At 59.1% G+C, this 21,564-nt stretch overlaps 2 protein-coding genes across 3 annotated transcripts; both read right to left on the bottom strand.

Annotated features, from left to right (window-relative positions):
* Positions 1-3,630, bottom strand: LOC140900752 (leucine-rich repeat-containing protein 3). Of its 2 annotated transcripts, none has more exons than XM_073318516.2 (3): positions 3,482-3,630; positions 2,529-2,683; positions 1-2,082 (listed from the first exon to the last, which is right to left on the bottom strand). In XM_073318516.2, the coding sequence occupies exon 3, from the start codon at positions 1,992-1,994 to the stop codon at positions 1,242-1,244; it is 753 nt and encodes a 250-aa protein (XP_073174617.1). In that variant the 5' UTR covers positions 1,995-2,082; positions 2,529-2,683; positions 3,482-3,630; the 3' UTR covers positions 1-1,241. The 2 variants fall into 2 exon arrangements, with proteins under 2 accessions (XP_073174617.1, XP_073174616.1); XM_073318515.2 differs by having other exon boundaries at positions 2,529-2,662.
* A 6,603-nt stretch (positions 3,631-10,233) lies between these two features.
* Positions 10,234-19,841, bottom strand: MYG1 (MYG1 exonuclease). The gene is made up of 7 exons (XM_073318599.2): positions 19,639-19,841; positions 16,246-16,358; positions 14,185-14,344; positions 12,663-12,812; positions 12,005-12,127; positions 11,026-11,207; positions 10,234-10,620 (listed from the first exon to the last, which is right to left on the bottom strand). The coding sequence occupies exons 1-7, from the start codon at positions 19,816-19,818 to the stop codon at positions 10,434-10,436; spliced, it is 1,095 nt and encodes a 364-aa protein (XP_073174700.1). The 5' UTR covers positions 19,819-19,841; the 3' UTR covers positions 10,234-10,433.
* Between the last annotated feature and the right edge of the window lie 1,723 nt (positions 19,842-21,564).

Below are 21,564 nucleotides of genomic sequence, written 5' to 3'. Positions count from 1 at the left end.
AACGCGGAGTTTGGAGTTTATTCAGTCTGAGTTTTAAAAACCAGCTACAATTCAGCAGGAAGAACACAGTTGTCTGTGCTAGTAACTCGCAGCTCCCTTCCCAGCCCTTCCTTTTGAAAATCAGGACCTTTACTTTGGTGCCTAAATAAAGGATTTTGCAGTTTAAAATTAACCTCCTAGTTCTGAACATTTCCACCCCCCTGCAGGTGCTTCTTCACCTCTTGAATAATAAGCTAAATAAATTGAGCTCCATCAGCCTCTTGCTCCGAGGCAGGTTTTCCAGATCTTGAATCATTCTTGCAGCTCTTGTCTGAATCACCATTTTTTCCATCCTCCTCTTTGAAGAGTGGACGCCAGGACTGGACACAGTATCCAGTAATGCCCTGGCCAATGCTATGCACCGAGATAATACCACCTTCCTACTCCATCTCCCCTGCTTTGTACATCCAAGGACTATGGATGTCTCCTCAGCCACCGCACCGCACCGGGAGCTCATGTTTAGCTGGTTTCCACCATGAGCTCCCCACACCCTTTTCAGACTCTTATTCCCAGGACGCAGCCGGTGACACCTATCTTCTTTGTGCCTCTATGTCAGACCAGGCATTCAGCCAGGTGTGAAAGGTGCCCAGGTTATCTTCATTGCTGTCTCTCACTGTCCTGTCTTCATCATGATTTAACAACCTGCAAACTTTATTGGCAGTGATTCCCCATTTCCTGCCCAATGGCTGAATAGTGAATGGCATTGAGCCAAGAACTGATCTTGGTTGGAAACACTCCCCATGCATTGATGATTCCTCATTAGCGATTATGTTTTGAGCTCTAGGGCTTAGCTAGCCTTCAACCCTACTTGCCGTAGGCCTTGTCTACATGGGGAAATTGACTGGAATAGCTACTGCAGAATAAGCTAGTCCAGAAAACTCCCCATGTGGACACTTTTGGTCCAGCACAGCTGCTGTGCTTCAGATTCATGCCCTACTTTATTCTGGAACAACTTCCCCATGTAGACAAGACTTAAGGTACAGATGGGGGAACTGAGGCACACAGACGCTAAGTGACTTGCCCAGGAAGTCTGTGGCAGAATAAGAAATTGAACCCAGGTCTCTCCTGGCCCAACCACCACAAGGCCAACCTTCCTCTCTAATCCTCCCAGCATACTCTGTATGGGTTTCTCAGCCATCGTGGTTCAAAGTCAAAACCTTCCCCTTTTAAATACAGCTCCCACCCACCGCAAAGATGCGGGGTCAGAGGATGGTACTGAGCGTGTCTTCCTCCATCTCCTCCTCCTCTGGACTCGGCTGCTTGATGGGCAGGGACTTGAGATACTCCAGGTGCCTGCGGGTTTCGGCCTGGTTCCGCTGAACGTAGTAGAGCACGTAGGCGATGAGCACTGTAAACCAGCAGAACATGGTGACCAGCATGGCCACGTCCGTGGTCCTCTGCTGGACGCTGCAGAAGTCGATGCCGGTGTTGAGCAGGAGGGCGAAGGGCTGGCCGGCGTACTCCTCCCGGGCCGCGCTGGCACACACCACGTCCTCCAGGGTCTCGGCCTCCAGGGGCAGGGCCTCCAGCAGCTTCTGCAGGGAGCAGCCGCAGTGCCACGGGTTGCCGTAGAGGCGCATCTTAGCCCGCAGGGCAGAGGCAGCCTCGGCGGGGCCCAGCTGCCGGAGCCGGTTATTGGAGAGGTCCAGCAGCTGCAAACGGCTGCCCAGCTCCCCGAAGGCGGCTAGGGAGATGTTCTCGATCAGGTTGTCAGAGAGGTAGAGTTCCCGCAGCTGGCGCAGCTCCCGCAAGGCACCATCCGGGAGGCCGGTGATCTCGTTGGAGTCCAGGTAGAGCACGCGGGTGTCGCGGGGGATGCCCTGGGGGATCTCCCGCAGCTGCCCATGGGTGCAGCTCACTACCCTGCTCTCCAGCGGGCAGCGGCAGCCCTCAGGACATGCCAGGCCGCCACAGCGGCAGAGAACCACGAGGAGTAGCCAGGGCAGCACTGGCATTTCTGCATAGCTCCCCCTGCCTCTTCTTGGCTCTCCAGGACCCTCACAGCAGGGAAAGAGCCCCTGGGATGCAGGCTGGCCACCCGGTCTGGAAAGCAAGAGACAAGCCCCTGGATGTAAAGAGCGCTGGGAGGTGGGGCGGTAAGATGCTGGCACGTGCGTGTGTGTGGACAGGCCACTATCCGGGCAGGCTGCAGAGCAAGAGGGGGCACAGGATTAGTGGTCAGAGCAGGGAGCTAAGTCAGGACTCCTGGGTTCTAGCCCTAGAGCTGCGAGGGAAGTGTGGTCTAGTGGGTTAGCTAGAGCAGGGGGGCTGGGAATCAGGACTCCTGGATTCTATCCCAGCTTTGGGGAGGAGGTGCAGTCTAGTGGTTAGAGCAGGGTGGAATTCAGAGGCAGGACTCCTACTGCTGGCAGGGAAGTGGGTCTAGTGGGTTAGACCAGTGGGTCGCAGTGGCTCTGGTCAGCACCGCCAACCGAGTGGTTAAAAGTCCCGTCAGCGGCGCTGCCCGGCTAAGGCCGGCTAGTGCCTACCTGTTCTGACACCGCGCTGTGCCCCAGACGCAGCCAGCAGCAGGTCCGGCTCCTAGGTGGAGGGCCACGGGGCTCTGCGTGCTGCTCCGCACTCCTCACCGGTTCCCAGCCAATGAGAGCTGGAGGGGTGGTGCCTGTGGGCAAGAGCCTAGGAACTAGAGGGGGGACATGCCACTATTTCTGGAAGCCGCCTGAGGTAAGTGCTGCCCGGAGCCTACACCCCCCCCGCCCTCCCGCACCCCAGCCCTCTATCCCAGCCCTGAGACCCCCCCCCAAGCCCAGAGCCCTCTCCTGCACCCCAAACCCCTCATCCCTGGCCCCACTGCAGAGCCTGCACCCCCAGCCAGAGCCCTGGCCCCCTCCCACACCCCAAACTCCTCATCCCCAGCTCCTTTGGGTCACAGACATCAACGATTTTCTTTAACTGGGTCACCAGAAAACCACTAGGTTAGATAGAGCAGGGGAACTGGGAGTCAGGACTCCTGGGTTCTATTCCCAGCTGGGGAAGGGGGTCGGGTCTAGTGGTTAGAGCAGAGACTGGGTGGGGCCCACTCTACCCAGGATAACAACAAAGGAAGCAATTCAAACAAAAATACCTGGCTGCATCTGCTCCCCCCGACTCCAGCGGTAGCCGGGGGGGTGTGCGCGCAGCAGGTGCCTGAAGAACTAAACCCCGCCAGGAGCACCCTAGGGTGCTAACCCCGTTTACTTCTCCTGCCCCCCACCCCTTACCCTTGAGCCCCTGGCTGCCCCGCCCAATCCGGCAGCGACCCCCGCCCCGCCTTGTTCATCACTGGCTGGAGGGCTGGGGGGGGCTCAGGAGCTGCTGTGCCCGGCGCTGCACGAACCCGGCTCTGTCCTCCCGGGGCTCCCCCCGCGATCCTGCCTGGAGCCCTGGGGCCGAGCATCCCCCGGGGCCGCTATCACCCCCCGGGGCCGGTAAATGCACCCACCGGGATGGGGGCTGTTCCGGGCCCCGGGCTCCTCGTTCGGGCTCCGGGCCAGCCCCAGCCCTGGGCATCCGCCAGCCCGGCCCCGCCAGCCCGCGCCTGCCAACTTCCCCGGCGGGACCGGCCGCTGCCTGCGGCAGAGCCAGCCCCGCCAGCCGGCACCGTGCGTCAGAGCTGCGGGCCCCGAGCCCAGCCCCCCCCCACACCCCCCGCAGAGCCGGCCCCCTCCCCTGCCTCCAGCCCCTCCCCTGCCTCCAGCCCCCCACCAGAGCCTGGCCTCCAGCCCCCTCCTCCAGAGCCCGGCCCCCTCCCCTGCCTCCAGCCCCTCCCCTGCCCTGAGCCCGGCCCCCCCTTCCTCCAGCCTCCCTCCTCTGCCCCCCCCCAGAGCCCGGCCCCCTCCCCTGCCTCCAACCCCCCACCAGAGCCCTGCCTCCAGCCCCCTCCTCCAGAGCCCGGCCCCCTCCCCTGCCTCCAGCCCCTCCCCTGCCTCCAGCCCCCCACCAGAGCCCGGCCCCCTCCCCTGCCTCCAGCCCCTCCCCTGCCCTGAGCCCGGCCCCCCCTTCCTCCAGCCTCCCTCCTCTGCCCCCCCCAGAGCCCGGCCCCCTCCCCTGCCTCCAACCCCCCACCAGAGCCCTGCCTCCAGCCCCCTCCTCCAGAGCCCGGCCCCCTCCCCTGCCTCCAGCCCCCCACCAGAGCCTGGCCTCCAGCCCCCTCCTCCAGCCCCTCCCCTCCCCTGCCCTGAGCCCGGCCCCCCCTTCCTCCAGCCTCCCTCCGCTGCCCCCCCCGAGCCCTGCCTCCTCCCCTGCCCCCCCTTCCTCCAGCCTCCCTCCTCTGCCCCCCCCCAGAGCCCGGCCCCCTCCCCTGCCTCCAACCCCCCACCAGAGCCCTGCCTCCAGCCCCCTCCTCCAGAGCCCGGCCCCCTCCCCTGCCTCCAGCCCCCCACCAGAGCCCGGCCCCCTCCACTGCCTCCAGCCCCTCACCAGAGCCCGGCCTCCAGCCCCCTCCTCCAGAGCCCGGCCCCCTCCCCTGCTTCCAGCCCCCCACCAGAGCCCGGCCCCCTCACCTGCCTCCAGCCCCTCCCCTCCCCTGCCCTGAGCCCGGCCCCCCCTTCCTCCAGCCTCCCTCCGCTGCCCCCCCCGAGCCCTGCCTCCTCCCCTGCCCCCCCTTCCTCCAGCCTCCCTCCTCTGCCCCCCCCCAGAGCCCGGCCCCCTCCCCTGCCTCCAGCCCCCTCCTCCAGAGCCCGGCCCCCTCCCCTGCCTCCAGCCACTCCCCTGCCCCGAGCCCGGCCCCCCCTTCCTCCAGCCTCCCTCCCCTGCCTCCAGCCCCCCCATCAGAGCCCTGCCTCCAGCCCCTCCCCTGCCCCGAGCCCGGCCCCCCCCTTCCTCCAGCCTCCCTCCGCTGCCCCCCCCGAGCCCTGCCCCTGGCCCGAGCCCAGCCCCCCCTTCCTCCAGCCTCCCTCCCCTGCCCCCCCCCCGAGCCCGGCCCCCTCCCCTGCCTCCAGCCCCCCACCGGAGCTCCCAACTCCTTCCCCCCCCACAGAGCCCTTCACCCAGTGCCTCCTTCCCCACAACCAGGCTGCCTCCAACACTCCCCCACAGCCCTGCTGCCAACATCCCCAATATCCCCCACAACTCTGCCCCCCACCCTCCCCACAGCCCTGCCTCCAGCTCCCCAGACACACTGCTCTTCCTCAACACCCCCTTCTCCCAACCACCCCATCCATACTTCCTGACTTCAGCCCCCCAGATACATATTGCCTTCCCTCCCAGTCCCCAATACTCCCATATACTGCCTCCCTCTGACACCCCTCACTCCCTCTTTCTCCCAACCCCTAGGCATTGCCCTTCCCCCAACCCCCCATTCCCTCCACAACCCTCCATCTAACCCCCCAGACACACCGCCTCCTTTTTACACTCCCTCCATACCCACACACACACCCCCTCCCACTGACACCCCCATACACACTGCTGTTCCCCCTACACTCCCTCCCCCACCCCACCCCTTCCAATCTTCCCCCACAGCCCACTGACACCCCCCCAGACATACCACCCTTCCCCCAACATCCCTTCACCCCCACTGCCCTCCCTCTGACACCCACACACACACTGCCCTCTCCAACGTGCCCAAACACCCCCCCGCCCCATCCCCCACACTGCCCTCCCTCCCTCTGACACCCCCCACCCATACTCCCTCCCTCCCTCTACTCGGGTTGGTATTGGTCCATTACTAGATGGAAATAGTAGGATTGTCAATAATGCAGACAAGGCAGATGTGTTCAATAAATATTTCTGTTCTGTATTGGGGGGAAATGATTTAGTCATATTACCCAACACTCTTTCCATTCCACTAGTGCCACTGGAGGATGTTAAACAGCAGCTATTAGAGTCAGAACATTTTTAAATCAGCAGGCTCAAATAACTTGAATCCAAGAGTTTTAAAAGAGCTGGCTGAGGAGCAGTGCTGGACATTAACATTGGGGAAGTTCCAGAAGACTGAAAGAAAGCTAATGTGTCAATTTTTAAAAAGGGTAAAATGGGATGTCCTGGGTAACTATAATACTGTTAGTCTGACCGATAGTGGGCATGATATGGAGCAGCTGATATGGGACTGGATTGATAAAGAATTAAAAGGGGGAGGGGTGTCTTATAATTAATGCCAATCAACATGGGTTTATGGAAAATAGATCCTATCAAACTACCTTGATATCTTTTTTTTTTTATGAGATCACAAGTTTGGCTGATAGAGGTAATAGCGTCGATGTAATGTGCTGAGACGTCTGTAAGGTGTTTGACTTGGTACCACACGACATTTTGATTAAAAAGTAGAAAGATATAAAATTAACATGGCACCCATTGACCGCATTAAAAGCTGGCTAAGTGACAGGTCTCACAATGTAATTGTAAATGGGGGATCATTGAACGGGTCTGTTTCCAGTGGGGTCCTGCAGGGATGGGTTCTTGGCCCTACACTATTTAAAATGTTTATGAATGACCTAAACTCATCTCTGATAAAGTTCACAGATGACACAAAAATTGGGGAGCAGTAAATAAAGAAGCGGATTGGTCACTGATACAGAGCGAGCTGGATTGCTTGGTAGATTGGGCCCAGGCAAACAATGTGTTTTCATAGGGCTAAATGGAACTGATTATATCTAGGAAAAAAGAATGCTGGCCACACTTACAGGATGGGGGGCTCGATCCTGGGAAGGAGCAACTCCAAAAAAGATTTGGGGCTGCTGGTGGATAATCAGATGAACAGGGGGCTCTCAGTGCAATCTCGAGTCAGAAGAGCAAGGTTATATGCCTTTGAAGTGCAATCGCTGCTGGAATAGAGAGTCCATTTCTGGTGCCCCCGATTGAAGACTGTTGAGGAGATTGGGAAGAGGTCAAAGAAGAGTCCTGAGAATGATTAAAGGATTAGAAAACCTGCCTTATAGTGATAGACTCAAGGTGCTCAATTTCTGCTGCTTAACAAAGAGATGGTTAAAGGGTGACTTGATCACAGGCTCTAGGTACGTACACGGGGAACAAATATTTACTAATGGGAGTGTCAATCTAGTACAGAAAGGTCTAACCCACTCCAGTGGCTGGAAGTTGAAGCTAGACATATTCAGATGGCAATAAAGTATAACTTTTTAACAGAGAGAGTAATTAACCATTGGAACAATTTACCAAGGGTGGTGGTGGATTCGCCATCACTTGCAATTTTAAAATCAAGATGGGATGTTTTTATAAAAGAGATGCCCTAGGAATTAGTCTGGGGCAGTTCTCTGGTTTGTGTTACACAGGAGGACAGGCTAGGCGGTCCCGTCTGGTCTTGGAATCTATGAAATACTCCCCCCACATGCAACCCCCTTTCTCTGACACCTCCCCCAGCTCGACACGCCACACTCCAACACCGCCACTCCCCTTCAACCCCCCCAAGCTTCCCCCATTCCCCGTCTCCCAGCCCCTCCATACACGCATTCGCCCAATCACTGCCACCCCACACATCCATACATGCCCCCACATCCAGTCCCCACTTGCCACCCCACAAGACTCCCCAAGGTCCCCCTCCCCATGCCCCAACACCTCCCCCCATTCATTCCCCCCCAGTGGGACAAATGCTGCCCTCTCATCACATCCCCAGATCCTTCTGGGACACGCTGGCAGCTTCCAAGGTGTGGGGGCCTGGCTAGGGTCAAAGGACATTCCCCTGAGAGCGCCATTTAGAGCGGCCCCCCCAGCTCCTTCCGGGGGAGGGGTCAGGCCCCCAATAGCTTTGGTTTATAGCATCTATGTCCATGACTGGGGACCTCCTGCTTACCCCAAGGGCTGCTAGGGAGAATGGGGGAGGGGCAGGTTAGTTACCGGAGGATGGGGGCAAGGGGATGCCAGGGAGCAGTGGAGGGGGGTCCATGGGACAGGGAAGTCTCAAGGGGTGGTGGGAGCATTTTAGGGTCCCAGCCCAGGGAGTGGGGGAGGGCAGGTCCTTGGGTCATTTCCCCATGCCAGATTTCAGCTTTCCTTAGAACAGCACCCGGCACAGATCTGCAGCAGGCAAAACAAGCCCAAAGCCACATGCCTCGGCCCACACTGGGGGGACAAGACTGGAGTAGGCACAAGCTGCCCCACCTCCGGGCAGGGATGTAGAGAACCCACCCCCACCCCCGCCCTCTGCTTTGTGCAGGTTTAGCCAGAGGTGCTGGGGCCTGGAGAGGGGTGCATGGTGGGGTAGGGGGAGCTGGATGATCTCACAGGCTCTGAAAGCCCCCACTGCTCCTCATTGTTCTCACTGCAGGGAGGGGGGATTCCCATTAGGAACTGGGGAGGTGGGGGAGATTCTCCGTTGTTCCCGGGGGAGCTGCTGGGAACTGCGCTCCCGGGACAAGCTAGTTCCAGCTCTCTCACCTCCATTGAAACCCTGGCGAAGGCAGTGTGACCTAGTGGCTAGAGAACAGGACTGGGGTCTATCCCCAGCTTTGTCACTGTGTGACCTTGGGCAAGTGACTTTTCCCTGCTCCGTGCCTCAGTTTCCCCTCACACCTCTCAGCTGTTCCTCGGTGCTTGTTGGGATAGGGAGCAACTCATTCTGGCTGTGCAGCACCCAGTATAAGATGGGCCCTGATCTCAGCAGTAGCCAGCCCAGAAATAGAAACAGAAGACTGAAGCGCCTTCCCCAGTCCCTCACAGCATGAAAGAGAGATGCAAAGGATGGCCTCCCCGCATAAACACAAAGACCCTCCTGCCTGACAGGAACTTGCCCCACATCCCTCTGGAGCAGATCAAAGCTCCAGCAACCAGGCCTATGGTGGCAAAGTTTAAGTAGTTGCAGGCTGCAATTAGAGAGCGAGAGATAGCCAAGGGGAAGGGGCTGGGAGTTTGCGGTGGCTCCAAAGGCTGATGGGGACAAATTCCAAAAGCACTAGACAGACTTTGTAAGTGGCTTAGAGACTCTGGGAGATGTTACCCTGCACCTTGGCGAAACGGCAGCTGGGGGATTTTTACAGGGAAAGATGCGGCTGGCTCTGGAGGAACTCTTTGAGCAAGTTCAGACCTGGATCCAGAGTGGGCAACCCCAAAAGCTCTGGTGAAAGGTGGGGCTCAGGCCCCTGCCAGACAAGTACTAAACTCTAGGGCAGTGACTGAAGCACCTCTGCTGCCAGTGCTGGACTGACCTCCCCCCAGCCAAGACATGAGGAAGTTTACTGGGATGAAATGCCAGAGATCAGAGGCAGAATGCATTGCCTGGTTAGAACGGCAGGGTGTATGACAGTCTGTACCCCAGAGCACCCTTTTTCAAGACTATGATAAATTTTGAGCAAACTATGCCTTGCAAGGTATCATCTGAAAACTCATAATTTGCTGATCATTATTGTCCTGATAAAATGTGTGGCAACATTGCATATAAAATTATAAGATTCTATTGTATGATATTACTGAGACATGTTCCAAATCTGGGGAAGCAGCCACAAACCAGTTCCTCAGAGACAAAAGGCAAACTGACCCCTAAGCCAGGTGTCAGCAAAATCAAATGGGCCATCACCTGGACAAGGGCCATTCTTTGGCAGAAAAAAGGGTGTGAGCGAGAAATTTACTCGTTGGCAAAGAAACAGCTGGAGGTTCCCATCCTCACAGATTTTGTCTCCTGTACCCCAGCTGGAGATGATTCTCAAAGAGGCGGAAAAGGTGTAAGAATGCGGAACAGAGGCCCCAAGATCTCTCTCCCTTCATCTCTCCCCACGGCAGCCACAACACCTGAGGAACAAAGAAACAGCTTTGGACTAAGGGAGGGATCCTGTCTGAAAGTTCAGCCAATAAGACTGCTGAAGCACTGTGTAAGAGAGACCTGTGCTTTGAATTCATTTAGCTTGTTAAGTTAGGTTAATAAAATGGCAGACTTTATATGAGGTTGTATTGTCCAGGAGAGAGCTGGGCAGTACATGACTCATGTTTCTGGGGGCAAATCTGGGACTGGGAGTTTCTCTGCAGTGTAAGTCAGGAGCGGCTGGCTGTAGCACTCAGACAGCGTAGGTGGGAGTGATGTACATGCTGGAGGCTGCATGTGGGCACCCCAGGCTGGAGAATTGTCCATCAGTCCAGATTGCGCCCCAGGGAACGTCACAGCTGGTGTCGCTTTGTTTACCTGGCGCACCACAATTGATGCAACCCAGCACAGATGCACAGCACAAGTATACTACAGGGCTGGGACCAGCATGGCCGACCTGATTTACGTCATGGCCTAGCCGCGCGACAGACAGACCCAACGCGGACAGGTCCATCCACAATCCTTTATTGTTCCACTTCCAGCATTTTCCAATCCTCGCTGTGATTCCGTGGCCACCCGGCCTCCATCCTCCAGGGGTTTCTGCTGGCCAGGGCCCAGTTCGAGAGCTCCCACTGCTCTCCTCACGGCACGACCTGGACGAGCTTGCGGGACCCAGAAGGCCAGCTCTGTGGGGACAGTCTGGTGGCAATCAGCTGCTTGGTGCGTCAGAGCCGGTCTGTTGAGCCAGCGTGCTCTGCGCCATTCGCAGCGCGCCTTCCTGGGTCCGGTTGCCTCCGATGAAGCCGCTGGCGTGCACGAAAACGCAGCCCGGGATGCCGCTGAGCTGGGAAAGCGCCTCGTCCCGGACTCCGCGCCACTCCTCCGGCAGGGACAGCCTGGCCAGGAGAGAAACCGAGCAAGGAGGAAAGAAGCGTGGCTGAGCTCAGAGCACTTGAGGCGCGTCCAAAGGCTCTCGACCTCCCTGGCACCCTCACCCGACCCAGCTCAGACACCGAGCTTGTCTGTACCCAGAAATAGTGTGAAATACCCAAGACACACAAGCGCTCTGATTTCCGTTTACATTAGGAGCAGGTTTAAGATGAACCCAAGCAAGCCCCACTTGGGCCTAGTTTACACAGTGTTTGTGCTCGTACAATTATGTCGTTTCGGGGCTTCCACTCCCAACCCCCGCTCCCTTCCCCTCACAGAGGCAGTGGCTTGTCTCTCCCTCACCCCATTGCTGGGGGCGGGGGCATGCAGGAAAAGATTGGGGGTGGGGCTCTGGGGGCTGAGGGTCTCACCGGTTCTGGAAGGTGTGGAGCCCGGCAGGGACGCACTGCACTCGCCACTGGCCGCTCTGATCTGCGTACAGGACGAACTTGATGGGTTTCTCCACCCCCAGCTCCGACTCCAGGCTGAAGAGATGCTCCTTCCAGGGGCAGCCGCCCTGGGAGAACACTAGGATCTCGCCACTGGGGTCCACCTGACAGGGGAGAGGGAGACATGGGACTCAGGAAGGGAGGGGAGCAGATAAGAGCTCCCGGGATGCTGGGCCATTACGACCACAATGGATTTGTGCCCTGGGCTGGGACTATTCCTAGCTCTGCCACTGATCTGTTGAGTGATCTTGGGCAAGTCACTTCCTCTCTCTGTGCCTCCGTTTCCCCACCAGTGTCTAGAGTCTCAGCTCTCTGGGCAAGTCCCTGACTCGGGGAAGCTCAGGCACAGTCCCTGACTGTGTGTCTGTGCAGTGCCTGGCCCAATGCGGCCCTGTCACTGCCCCAGGGAGGGAGTTGGGGTCGAAAGAAACCCACCTGCCCGTAAAAGCAGAGCCCCTGGAGTAGCCGGTGGGAATAGCTGCCAGGCATGTTCAGTGACCAGAGAAACGCAGGCAGGGGACATGCTGGGGGTCAGGACTCCTGGGTTCTATGCCCAGCTCACTGCGTGGCCTCAGGTAGGCTGCTGCCCCACTTCTGCAGAGTGGAAATTTATTGAGTGTGTGTGTGTCTCTCTCTCTCTTTGGTGGGCATCAACCTCAGTGGACATCACGTGCTTGGAGATCCTTGGAAGGGGTATGAATTATCCTTGGAAACCCAAGCTGGGCACTGGGCCAAGCCCGTCAACCAAATCTAGGCTCAACACCCCAGCCCAGCATACAGCCAACAGGACATTGATCAGCCTCTGCCACCCCAGGATCCCCCGAACTTGAGAATCTCCACGTGGGGAGGCCAGGGCTGGTCGCAGACCCCAGACCAAGAACCCCTGCGTGCTTGAAGATACCTTGAAGCGCTTCTGAATGGCTTCCTCCACCAGCACGCGAGCCGGCAGCCATGAGTGGTGGTAGTAATTGAGACGGTCCAGGAACTCCCGGCCCACCAGTTCCATCGCCTTCTTGAACCCGGCCTGGAGGAGAAACAAACCAGGGACGTTAGCTGCTCCTTCCCCAGCCCATAGGCACTGACTTTAATTTTTCCCTGTGGGAGGCTCCATCCCCGCTCCACCCAGAGGCCTCGCCCCACTCTGCCCCTTCCTCCAAAGCCCCGCCCCCTGCCTCTTCCCGCCCCTGCTCCACCCCCTCCCGAGGCCCCGCTCCCAGCCTCTTCCCTACCCCACTCCACCCCCTCCCCTGACTCTTCCCACCCCTGCTCCACCCTCTCCCCCGAGGCCCCGCCCGCCTGCTGCTCTCTGCCCTCCCTCTCCCCGCTGAACAGCTGTGGTTGGTGGGTGCTGAACACCCACAATTCTTTTCCCCAGGGGTGCTTGAGCCCCGGAGCACCCACAGATAGATAGGAGGTAGGGTCAGATAGATAGATAGATAGGAGGTCGGCGCCTATGGTACAGCCCACCCCCTATCTAAGTCTATGCTCCCCTCCGTGTTTCCATGGTGCAGCCCACTTGGTACCTGCGCTTTCCCCTCCGCCCGCCCCCACGTGCCCACCTCTGTGTCCTGGTCCGTGTCATTCCAGCGGGGGTTGAGGTTGGCCACCCTGGCGCTGAGGTTGGTGGTCATGGCGTAGCGAGGCTCCCCGTCCCACTGGGCGATGCCGTTGTCGATGGCGTCGATCTCCTCCACAAAGTTCTCGTACAGCTGGGATGGGGGCAGAGGAGAGGATAAAACAGGTCCGGGGGGGGGGGGGGGGCACGGGGGCTCCTTGGCCTGCCCACCTCCCGATGGAGCCTCGTGGCGGATTCAGGCAGGTCACGAGCAGATCAGAGGCCCTAAAAACGGGCCCATCTGAGTCAGCGGCCACGGTGACCTGCTGGCTTCAGTGCCACAAAGAGGGTTAACTCTCGCCAGCCCTGCAGGTACCCTGACCAAGCCAGAGTCTGCTTTGGCTCAGGCAGAATTGCCAGCCCGGCTCCCCCTGCGGATCCTTTGTCGGCCGCCAAGATGCATGATGCAGAAAAGGACCCAGCTTGGCCTTCTGAGGCCACAAACTCTGCATTTCCAGCTACCAGCAGAAGGAGCAGCAAGGGCTGCTAGGAAAACGACCTGCCCCGAGGGGCTGAGACCATGAGCCTAGCTACGCCTTAGCTCTGTTTATACAGAAATGTGAGCTGGGCTTGGGAGGACAGCGCACCCACCGTAAACCACAGCAACTCCGGGCACGCGTGAGCAGGAAACCTTGTGCAGAGATTCTCCAGATTCCATCCAACCCCTCTATGGCTGCTAGGCAGGCCAGGCCCAAGAGCCCCTCCTGGGGGATCCCAGCAACACAGGGACCCCTCTATCCCAAAAGCAGGGACATCCCGCGTCAGGGCAGAGGCAAGGATGGGGCATCCTTACCCATCTGCAATTCTGAACCCCTGCCAAGTCCCATGGGTGCTTTTCAAGTTAGGACAGGCCGAGCCTGTACCAGGAGCTGAACTGGTCCCTGCAGCTTCTGAACAAGGCAGCAGCTACCTGCCTTCCCCTGTCACTGGGGTGCAGCTGGGATGAACACCCCCCCTCCCCCCAAGCCCACATCATGGTGGGAATCCGTGAATATGGACAGCGAGAGTGTGTCTAAAAAAAGCGGGTTTCCTGGGGAAGGTCAGGAGAAGAGGACTTTTTACAAAGGGAGCATCAGCCAGCTTTTAGAGCAAGGTGATGGCGCCAGGACTCCTGGGTTCCATTCCTAGGTCTGGGAGGGGAATGGGGTCTAACGGTCAGAGATGGAGGGGCTGGGGTTCTAATCCCACCTCTACGGGCGAGTCACCATTCCTGGGCAAGACACGTCCCTGCTCCGTGCCTCAGTTTCCCCAGCTATAAAACAAGGCTAAGGATACTAATCCACCACACAGGAGGCTGGTGAGGATCACTGCATCCATGTCTGCAAAGTGCTTTGAGATCCTCAGACAGGAGGGGCCAGAAAGGGGTACTGATTATGATTTTCCTAAGGAGGAAAACAGGCCTTTTTAGCCCTGGAGCGTGGGACACCCTGGTTAGTGCCCACCCACCCTGCCTCCCCACTTCCTACCTTATCGTACAGCGCTTGCACTATAGGATCCTCCTCCTTCAGCCCCAACAGACTGGCCAGGATCTGGGAGCCAAAATGGAAATACACCAGCCCCGCACTGCTCAGCTTGGTTTTCCAGGGCTTGTCGGGCCTCAGGCAGTGCATGGACTGTGCAAAGGACCTGCAAAAGGCAGGGAAGAATTAGCCCAAGTTCCTGAGGCCACCCCTCCTTCTTTAGTGTATTATACACCAAAATAACTTAAATACTAGCCATTGCTGTGCCCACTGCCTGAGCCCATTAGGGTGCGTCGACACTGCACTGTAAACCCAGATCGGGGGACCCAGGCTTGTGGACTCAGTGTTTCCAAGCTAGCGCTTGAGATCCACACTGCGTTGTAAACCAGGGCGTACAATGGCTGGACCTGGGTCTCAGAGCCATGCTAACCCATCCATACAGCACTACGCAGCCCTTCTGACTCAGGTCTGCGTCTGGAGCTGCGTCCACACTGCAAAATGACAGGGCTTGAATCCAATTTCGGTGGGACTTGAACTCAGACCTCCCTTCCCTTGCCGAGCTGGGTCCTAGGACCCGGGTGTTAGGGGGTTTATTCCTTCACCCACTTACTTCCCTAGTCCTTCTCGCATGAACAAAGAGCAACATTACCTGAAGTCCAAAGGTGCAAACGATTCAGTGTTTACTGGGATGAACTTCCAGCAAGCATGATTCCAGTTTCCTTCCTTAGTGTCCCCCTTCCCAGCTCTGACACCATAGAGCCTTACACCTGTGTCCCTGTTCCCATTCCTGCCCTTAGCTAAACATGATTCCAATTCCCCCTCCCCCATTCCCGGTTCCCATTTCCCCCTTTAGCAAAACATGATTCCAACTCCCCCCCTCATTCTCCCCTCCCACACTTCCTGATTGAATGCAGACTATATAGTAAAACTTGAGCTCAGCTTAGCTATACCTTAACCAATCATTTTCCTGAAATTTAACTAACCAATCCTAACATATTGTAACATGATCATGTAACCAATTATATCCCACCACCTTAATTAGTTTACACCCAGCAAAATTAATTATACAGCAGACAGAAACAATCAGAGAATCAGACAGAGACCACGCAAATAAATAAGTGGGAACTATAATGACAAAACAATACAGAAGTGAGGATTTCACATCCCAGCTATTGATAAGTGAGTTCTTGCCAAACAGGATGCTCTCAAACTAAGTTTCCTTTTACATCTTCTAGGCACTTCCCTTTCTCTGGAGGCGACTGGCATGATCAGGACAGGATTGTATTCCTAACAGCCCAATAGCACCTTCTTTCAATGTGACCGTTCACTTCCCAGCTTATGGCTGCCTCTGCTGCTTAGCCAAAGGCCTTAGCCTAAGCACAGGGCGTCAGACTGTCACAGTGAGAGAAGGCCCCTACACTGGCAGACAGTGATTTTGATTCTTTTATACCTCTAGAACGAGCCACGTGATAAGAATACACCTACATTCTTAGAGTCTAGGCCTTTACAGACGGGCCTGAATATCTATATCCTGACACCGGGTCCAGAGGGTTTCCTGGCCCGAGTCAGTCAGATCTGTGTGTGGATGGTAGGAGGGTTTGGGCTCAAACCCGAGTCTGAGGCTGGGTTTACAATGCAGTGTAGATACACCCTTAGAGGGACAGGCCCAGGCCCCATGACCCAGTGAAAGTAAGGACACCTGGGTTCTACTAAGTTGCTTGGTGTAGGACCTTGGGCAAGTCACTAATTACCTGTATCCCAGGAGAGTCGAGATCAGGGACCCACTGCGCTAGGTGCTGCACAGACAGAGCGGGAGGGAAAAAGAGGCCCGGAGAATGGAAGGGACATGCCTAAGGTCAGCGGCAGAGCCAGGAATAGAACCCAGGTGGCCTGAGTCCCAGCCCAGTGCCCTGTCCGCTAGTCCACTCCAATTCCCCTCCCCCTCTCTGTGCCTCAGTCTCCCCATTTATAAAGGGAGGCATGATGCTCCTGCCCTTTCCTTTGTAACATGCTTTCAGCCCCTGCAGTGGGAGGGGCCAGGCAGAGGCTGTGCATTTCCGCTCTCACCTCTGGTGATGATCGTACCGGTGTTTCTGAGGGTCGTACTCGCCACCCACGTCTACCACCACGTCGCACTCGGATAGCAGCTGGGGCTCCCGCGTCCGGACGATCTCCGCATCCTGGAGGGAGGGGGCACACAATGAAAGGTTCCCCTCCACAAGGCAGCTCAGTAGGGGAGTGAATTCAGTTCCACCCTGTGTTTATCAGCAGGGGCAGGGCTTGGACTCAGCAGTGGCCAGAGGCACCCAAGGGGGAAGGAACTGGGGCTTTCTGGGGCAGGAAAGATGATGGGAGGGATCCCTGTCCGTAGTCCCAGGGTGTGCTAGCCTCCAGAAGGGATGGGGGGCAGTGCCCGGGAGGGGAGCTGGAGGCTCTGGGAAAAGGAGAGAGCTGTCCAGGGTTTGAGGTCCCAGAAGAGGGGTGCCGGGTCCCAGGGCAAAGGGGACTGGGAATCCCAAGGGAAAGGGAGGGGTGCATGCCCCAATGCCAGCAGGAGGGGATGGAGGGGTGTCAAGGGACGGGAATGTTGGATCCCAGGACGACGAGAAGGGGAAGGGGTACCGGATGGGGGTCGTGCTCTCAGGAGGAAGTCCTGGTGTACGGTGGTCTTAGGTGGGGATGCCAGGAGTCCCGAGGGATAGGTGATCCTGGGGTGTATGGGAGGATTGGTATCCCAGTTGCGGGTCCCAATTCCTGGTGGGGAAGGGGCTGCGGGATAAGGGTACCAGCTCCTGGTGGGCAGAAGGGAGACTTCGGTGTAGGTCCCAGTTCCCAGGTGGGGGTCCCAGGGTGGAAACAGTTTTTTTTTTTCTTTTGGGGGGGGAGGGAGGAGTGTCCCAGGCTTCTTAGTTCCTGGGGGTGGTATCAGATGGTGGCCCAGGTCCCAGGAAGGCAGACTGGGGGAGGGTGGTTGTGGGGTCTTGGTTTTGGGGAAAGGTCCAGGGAGAAGGTTGTCTTGGGGGAGTGCTCGGGACTAGGAGTCTCAGTTTCGGGGGGGTGGGGGGGGAAGAGGGGAGGTGTATTGGGAAATGAGGGCCTTGGTTCCAGGGGGGCAGGGCAGGGAGGCCCCAGGGGATGTGGATCTCAGGTCCGGGGTGGGGGGTCCTGATGTGGAGGAAGCAGGGTGTGGGGGAGCAGGATTCCAGGTCCTGGGGGGAGCTGGGTGGGGGTGGGTGGGATCCCAGGGAGCTGGGGGGGTCCTGGTGGGGGGGCGGGATCCCATGTCCCAGGGGGGTCCCGGTCCGGAGGGAGTTGGGGGGGGGGGTGGTCCAGGGCTGAGGGGTTGTAGGATCCCAGGTCCCGGGAGTCAGGGCTGGAGGGTCCCGAGGGATGGGGATCCCAGGTCCTGGGGGGAGCTGGATGAGATCCCAGGGGGCAGGGCTGGGGGGGTCCCAGTCTGGAGAGAGTTGGGGGGGGACAGGGCTGGGGGGTCACGGGATCCCAGGTCCCGGGGGTCAGGGCTGGGGGGACCCAGGGAATGTCCGAGGTCCTGGGGGGAGCCGTGTGGGGGTGGGTGGGATCCCAGGGGGCAGGGCTGGAGGGGTCCCGGTCCGGAGGGAGCTGGTGGGGGCAGGGCTGGGAGGGGGTTGGACGGGATCCCAGGTCCTGATCTGGAGGGAGCTGGGGGGCAGCGCTGGGGGAGTTCCCGGGGAGGGCGAGATCCCAGTCCGGAGGAAGCTGTGGGGGGCAGAGCTGGGGGATTCCTGGGGGGGCGGGATCTCAGATCCCAGGGGGGGGCGGTCTGGAGGGAGCTGGAGGGGGTGCAGGGCTGGGGGGGTCCCGCTGGGGGGCAGGATCCCAGGTCGCAGGGGGGTCCCGGTCCGGAGGGAGCTGGGGGAGTAGGGCTGGGGCAGTTCCCCGGGGGGCGGGATCCCAGGTCCTGGGGAGGTCCCAGTCTGGGGGGAGCTGGGAGGGGGCAGGATCCCAGGTCCCGGGGGGGGTCCCGGTTTGGGGGGAGCTGGGGGGGCAGGGCTGGGTGGTCCCTGGGGGGGACGGGATCCCAGGTCCCGGGGGGTCTCGGTTCACAGGGAGCTGGGGGGCAGGGCTGGGGGAAGGTCTTGGTCCAGAGTGAGCTGGGGGCGGTTCCCAGGGTGGCAGGATCCCAGGTCCCGGGGGGGGGCGGGTCCCGATCTGGGGGGAGCTGGGAGGGCAGGGCTGGGGGAGGGTCCTGGGATCCCAGGTCCCGGTTTGGGTCCCGGGCCAGGGGGAGTTGGGTGGGCAGGGCTGGGGGAGGGTCCCGGGGGGGGGTCCCGGTCCAGAGGGAGCTGGGGGCGGTTCTTGGGGGAGGCGGGATCCCAGGTCCCGGGGGGTCCCGATCCGGAGGAAGCTACGGGGGGCAGGGCTGGGGGAGGGTCCAGGGGGGGCAGGATCCCAGGTCCCGGGGGGGTCCCGATCCGGAGGAAGCTACGGGGGGCAGGGCTGGGGGAGGGTCCAGGGGGGGCAGGATCCCAGGTCCCGGGGGGGTCCCGATCCGGAGGAAGCTACGGGGGGCAGGGCTGGGGGAGGGTCCAGGGGGGGCAGGATCCCAGGTCCCGGGGGGGGGGTCCCGGTTCGGGGGAGCTGGGGGCGGTTCCCGGGGGGAGCGGGATCGCAGGTCCCGGGGGGGTCCCAGTCTGGAGGGAGCTGGGGGAGCAGGGCTGGAGACGGTTCTGGGGGGGGGGGGGCGGGATCCCAGTCCGGAGGGAGCTGGGGGGGGCAGTGCTTGGAGAGGGTCTCTGGGGGGATCCCAGGTCCCGGGGGGGTCCCGGGCCGGGGAGAGCTGGGGGGGGGGCAGGGCTGGGGGAGGGTCTCTGGGGGGGATCCCAGGTCCCGGGGGGGTCCCGGGCCGGGGAGAGCTGGGGGGGGGCAGGGCTGGGGGAGGGTCTCTGGGGGGGATCCCAGGTCCCGGGGGAGTCCCGGGCCGGGGAGAGCTGGGGGGGGGCAGGGCTGGGGGAGGGTCTCTGGGGGGGATCCCAGGTCCCGGGGGAGTCCCGGGCCGGGGGGAGCCGAGGGGGGCAGTGCTTGGAGAGGGTCTCTGGGGGGATCCCAGGTCCCGGGGGGGTCCCGGGCCGGGGAGAGCTGGGGGGGGCAGGGCTGGGGGAGGGTCTCTGGGGGGGATCCCAGGTCCCGGGGGGGTCCCGGGCCGGGGAGAGCTGGGGGGGGGCAGGGCTGGGGGAGGGTCTCTGGGGGGGATCCCAGGTCCCGGGGGGGTCCCGGGCCGGGGGGAGCCGGGGGGGGGCAGGGCTGGGGGAGGGTCTCTAGGGGGGATCCCAGGTCCCGGGGGGGTCCCGGGCCGGGGAGAGCTGGGGGGGGCAGGGCTGGGGGAGGGTCTCTGGGGGGGATCCCAGGTCCCGGGGGGTCCCGGGCCGGGGGGAGCCGGGGGGGGCAGGGCTGGGGGAGGGTCCCGGCGGGGTCCCGCACCCGGTACTGGGGCAGCAGCCGCAGCAGGTAGCAGGCCAGCGCCTCGTCGCAGTGGAAGGTGCCGCTGTGGGTGCCGATGCGCGGGGCCATGGCGCTGCGGGGCCGCTGGGGGCCGGGGCCCGGCCTGGGGCGGGGTCGGAGCAGCAGCCGCAGCCGGGCCGCGCGCAGCCCGAACCCCATCCGCCGCCACTGCGCATGCCCCGCAGCGCTCCGAGCATGCGCGCCAAGGCCAAGGGAAGCCACTGCCTGCCCGGCCTCTGCCCTCACCTGCCATGTGCTCCCGGAGTGAGCCCGGCGGGCCCCCGGGGCTGGGTGGGTGGGAGCCTCTCAAGCAGCCGAGACCCGGACCTGGGTTCATGGAGTCCCAGGCTAGAAAGAAGGGACCGTTGTGATCATCAGCCTGGACAAGGCAGGCCAGAGAGCTCCCCCCCACTACTCCCTGGAGGCGACCTGTTAGAAAAACTTCCCCTCTGGCTTTAAACATGGTCAGTGATGGAGAATCTGTGGCAACCTTTGGTAAATTGTTCCAAGGGTTAATTGCGCTCACCCGTGGCTATTTCGTCTGCTCTACGTCATTATTAGTGTATTAGGTGCCCATTATAAATATTTGAGAGTAAAATAATTGAAGGAATGGGAGGAAAATTGCTACATATTAAGTGTTTAGCACCCCCAGGTCAGCGCCAGATTTAAGAGAGCTCAGCTGTTTGAGCACTTAAATAAGGGCCAAGTTCTCCAAAGGGTTCAGGACACCGCAGCTCCCCTTGCGACAGCAATGGGCAGATTTTCATAAAATCTCAGATCGCGTGCACACAGCTCCTTAGAAACTCTGGCCCCTAGAGGTCAATGGGATGAACACTGATCAGCAGTCAGGGTTTCCAAGGAATAAGGCTTGCTTTTTTGTGTGTGTGGTCCCTGATTTTGCGACCAGAAGGAACCATTTATGATCACTTAGTGTCACCTGCATAACACAGGCCAGAGAGCCTCAGGCTGTTTGAGCCAGAGCATCTTTTAGAAAGACATCCAATCTTGATTTAAAGACTTCACTGATGGAGAATCCACCACTTCTGCAGGTAAATTTGTTCCAATGGCTAATTACTTGCTACTTAAGGGGTACACCTTATGTCTAGTCTAAACTTGTCTTGCTTCAGTTCCAAACCAGTGCATCTCATTATGCCTTTGTCTGCTAGATTGAAGAGCTCTCTGCTACTGCCAATCTCTTCCTCATGTAGACTGATCAAGTCACTGCTTAGGCAAATTGGATCAAGTAAGAGACTAAATAAGCTCCAAGGCAGGTTTTCCAGCCCATTTTTGTTGCTCTCCTCTGAACTCCTTGCAATTTGTCAACATCCTTTTTGAAGTGTTGACAACAGAAGAGTATCTGATTTTTGTAACTTCTGAGATCCCGCTCCTGCAACTTAATCAAGTTTAATTTAATCCCATTTAATCAAGGCCTTAGTGAGAGAATCAGACAGTAGATGTTACATATTTGTTTTTTTTAGGAAGAGGTACAAAAGGTTGTGAACCTACCCAGGAGGGCACAGGACTTTTGCTGAGTGTGTGTGAAATCACGAGAGTATGCACAGAAGAGAGCAAGCAAGCAGAACACACAGAAACTGAGAAAAGACCAAAACAGAAAGAGGTGCAAAGGTAAAAAACAAGAAAGCCAAGCAGTAGCTGGTGAGCACAGTGACACCTTGGAGAAAACTAGAGCGCATGTTTTTGGGTCTGTTGGCTAAAGAGGCTAAGAAACTGCTCCCCTTGTTCCGAATGCAGGAGGAACCAAGGACAACTGGAGTTTACACATTCCCTATAAATAAACAAGACTGCATCAGAGAAAATACCAGCTCCATCAATTTCTACTGCCAACTGGAACAGCTGTAGGGCCCTGAATTTTGACTGGCTGATCAGTTCGGGGAAAAAAAAAAA

Source organism: Lepidochelys kempii, chromosome 20, assembly GCF_965140285.1.
Source record: "Lepidochelys kempii isolate rLepKem1 chromosome 20, rLepKem1.hap1, whole genome shotgun sequence".
Classification (NCBI taxonomy): Eukaryota; Metazoa; Chordata; order Testudines; family Cheloniidae; genus Lepidochelys; species Lepidochelys kempii.
The sequence above is the reverse complement of the archived record's forward strand: the minus strand, read 5'-3'. Positions and strand labels throughout refer to the sequence as shown.